We start from the raw sequence: 868 nt of genomic DNA on the forward strand, positions 1-868 counted from the left end.
CGCGCCGAGCCGCCCTGCCCCGGCCTCGGCCCCGCGGGCCGGCTCCGCTCCCCGCTCCCCGCTCCCGCCGCGGTTCTCCTGAAGCCCGAGCGTCTCCCGGGGGATTTTTTTTACGAGCACGCTGGGATCTATGAGCGGGAAGGTGATCAAGCCTAAAGAAGAGAAAGATGCTTCCAAGGGTAAGTGCCCCCAGCTCCTGCCCTCGCCCCCCACCCTTCCTCCTCCTCCTCCTCCTCCTCCTCCTTCCCAGATCCGGGCTAGGGAGGCAGCTCGGCTTGGGAGAAGTCCTCCGGGCTGCCCCTTGCAGTGGCCGAGCTGGGATGCTGGATGTCAACTGGGTAACCATAGAAACGGGATGAAGGGCTGGGGCTTGGGGAGGGGGGCGAGGACTTGTGGGGAGCCGCAAGTGGCTGGGTTTGGGGCTGGGCAGGCGGGTGCATGGGTAGGGGATGGGGGGAGGCTCTGCTGCTTTCCCCAGCTCCTTGGTGCATCCCGCACCCTTCCCCCACCCTGCTCCCTGCTCTGGGAAAGTCTGGGCCAGCCACATCCCGGGGCTGCCCAAACCAGGCCCGTGCCCCCAAGGCGTTTACAGGTGCCCGACACCCCTGCCTCCACCTCCACCTCCACCAGTATTAACTCTGTGCCACCAAACAATAGGTGACCCACAGCCAGTGTGTCTTAGAGCCTCCCGCAGCGGCTGTGTTTGGAGTATTGCGTGAGTGCATTTGGCCAAGTAGCTATTGTCTATGTGCCTGCCGTAGCCTTTGTAACAAGCAGCATCGCTCTCAATTGTCAGTGCATCCATGAACTGCATTAGACACGATAGACCGGACCCACTCGCAAGGGCAGCATCCCTTCTTTCCCCAAT

The 868-nt window shown here is 62.9% G+C and overlaps 1 protein-coding gene across 4 annotated transcripts in view; it reads left to right on the forward strand.

Annotated features, from left to right (window-relative positions):
• FGF13 (fibroblast growth factor 13) overlaps positions 1–868 on the forward strand; it is a 424,661-nt gene that overhangs the window by 98,744 nt on the left and 325,049 nt on the right. For 2 of the 4 annotated variants that reach the window (XM_025212732.1, XM_025212733.1), the window contains exon 1: positions 59–179. The exons of 1 other annotated variant lie outside the window; for it this stretch is intronic. Coding sequence is in view for 1 of the 3 variants with exons in the window: in XM_006031054.3 (XP_006031116.1) it covers positions 131–179 (49 nt within the window). In the remaining 2 variants the exon portion in view is untranslated. Of the gene's footprint in view, positions 1–6; positions 180–868 lie in introns of those variants that run through there. One more of the 4 variants, XM_006031054.3, reaches the window with a different exon arrangement.

Source organism: Alligator sinensis, unplaced genomic scaffold (assembly GCF_000455745.1).
Source record: "Alligator sinensis unplaced genomic scaffold, ASM45574v1 scaffold1584_1, whole genome shotgun sequence".
NCBI lineage: Eukaryota > Metazoa > Chordata > Crocodylia > Alligatoridae > Alligator > Alligator sinensis.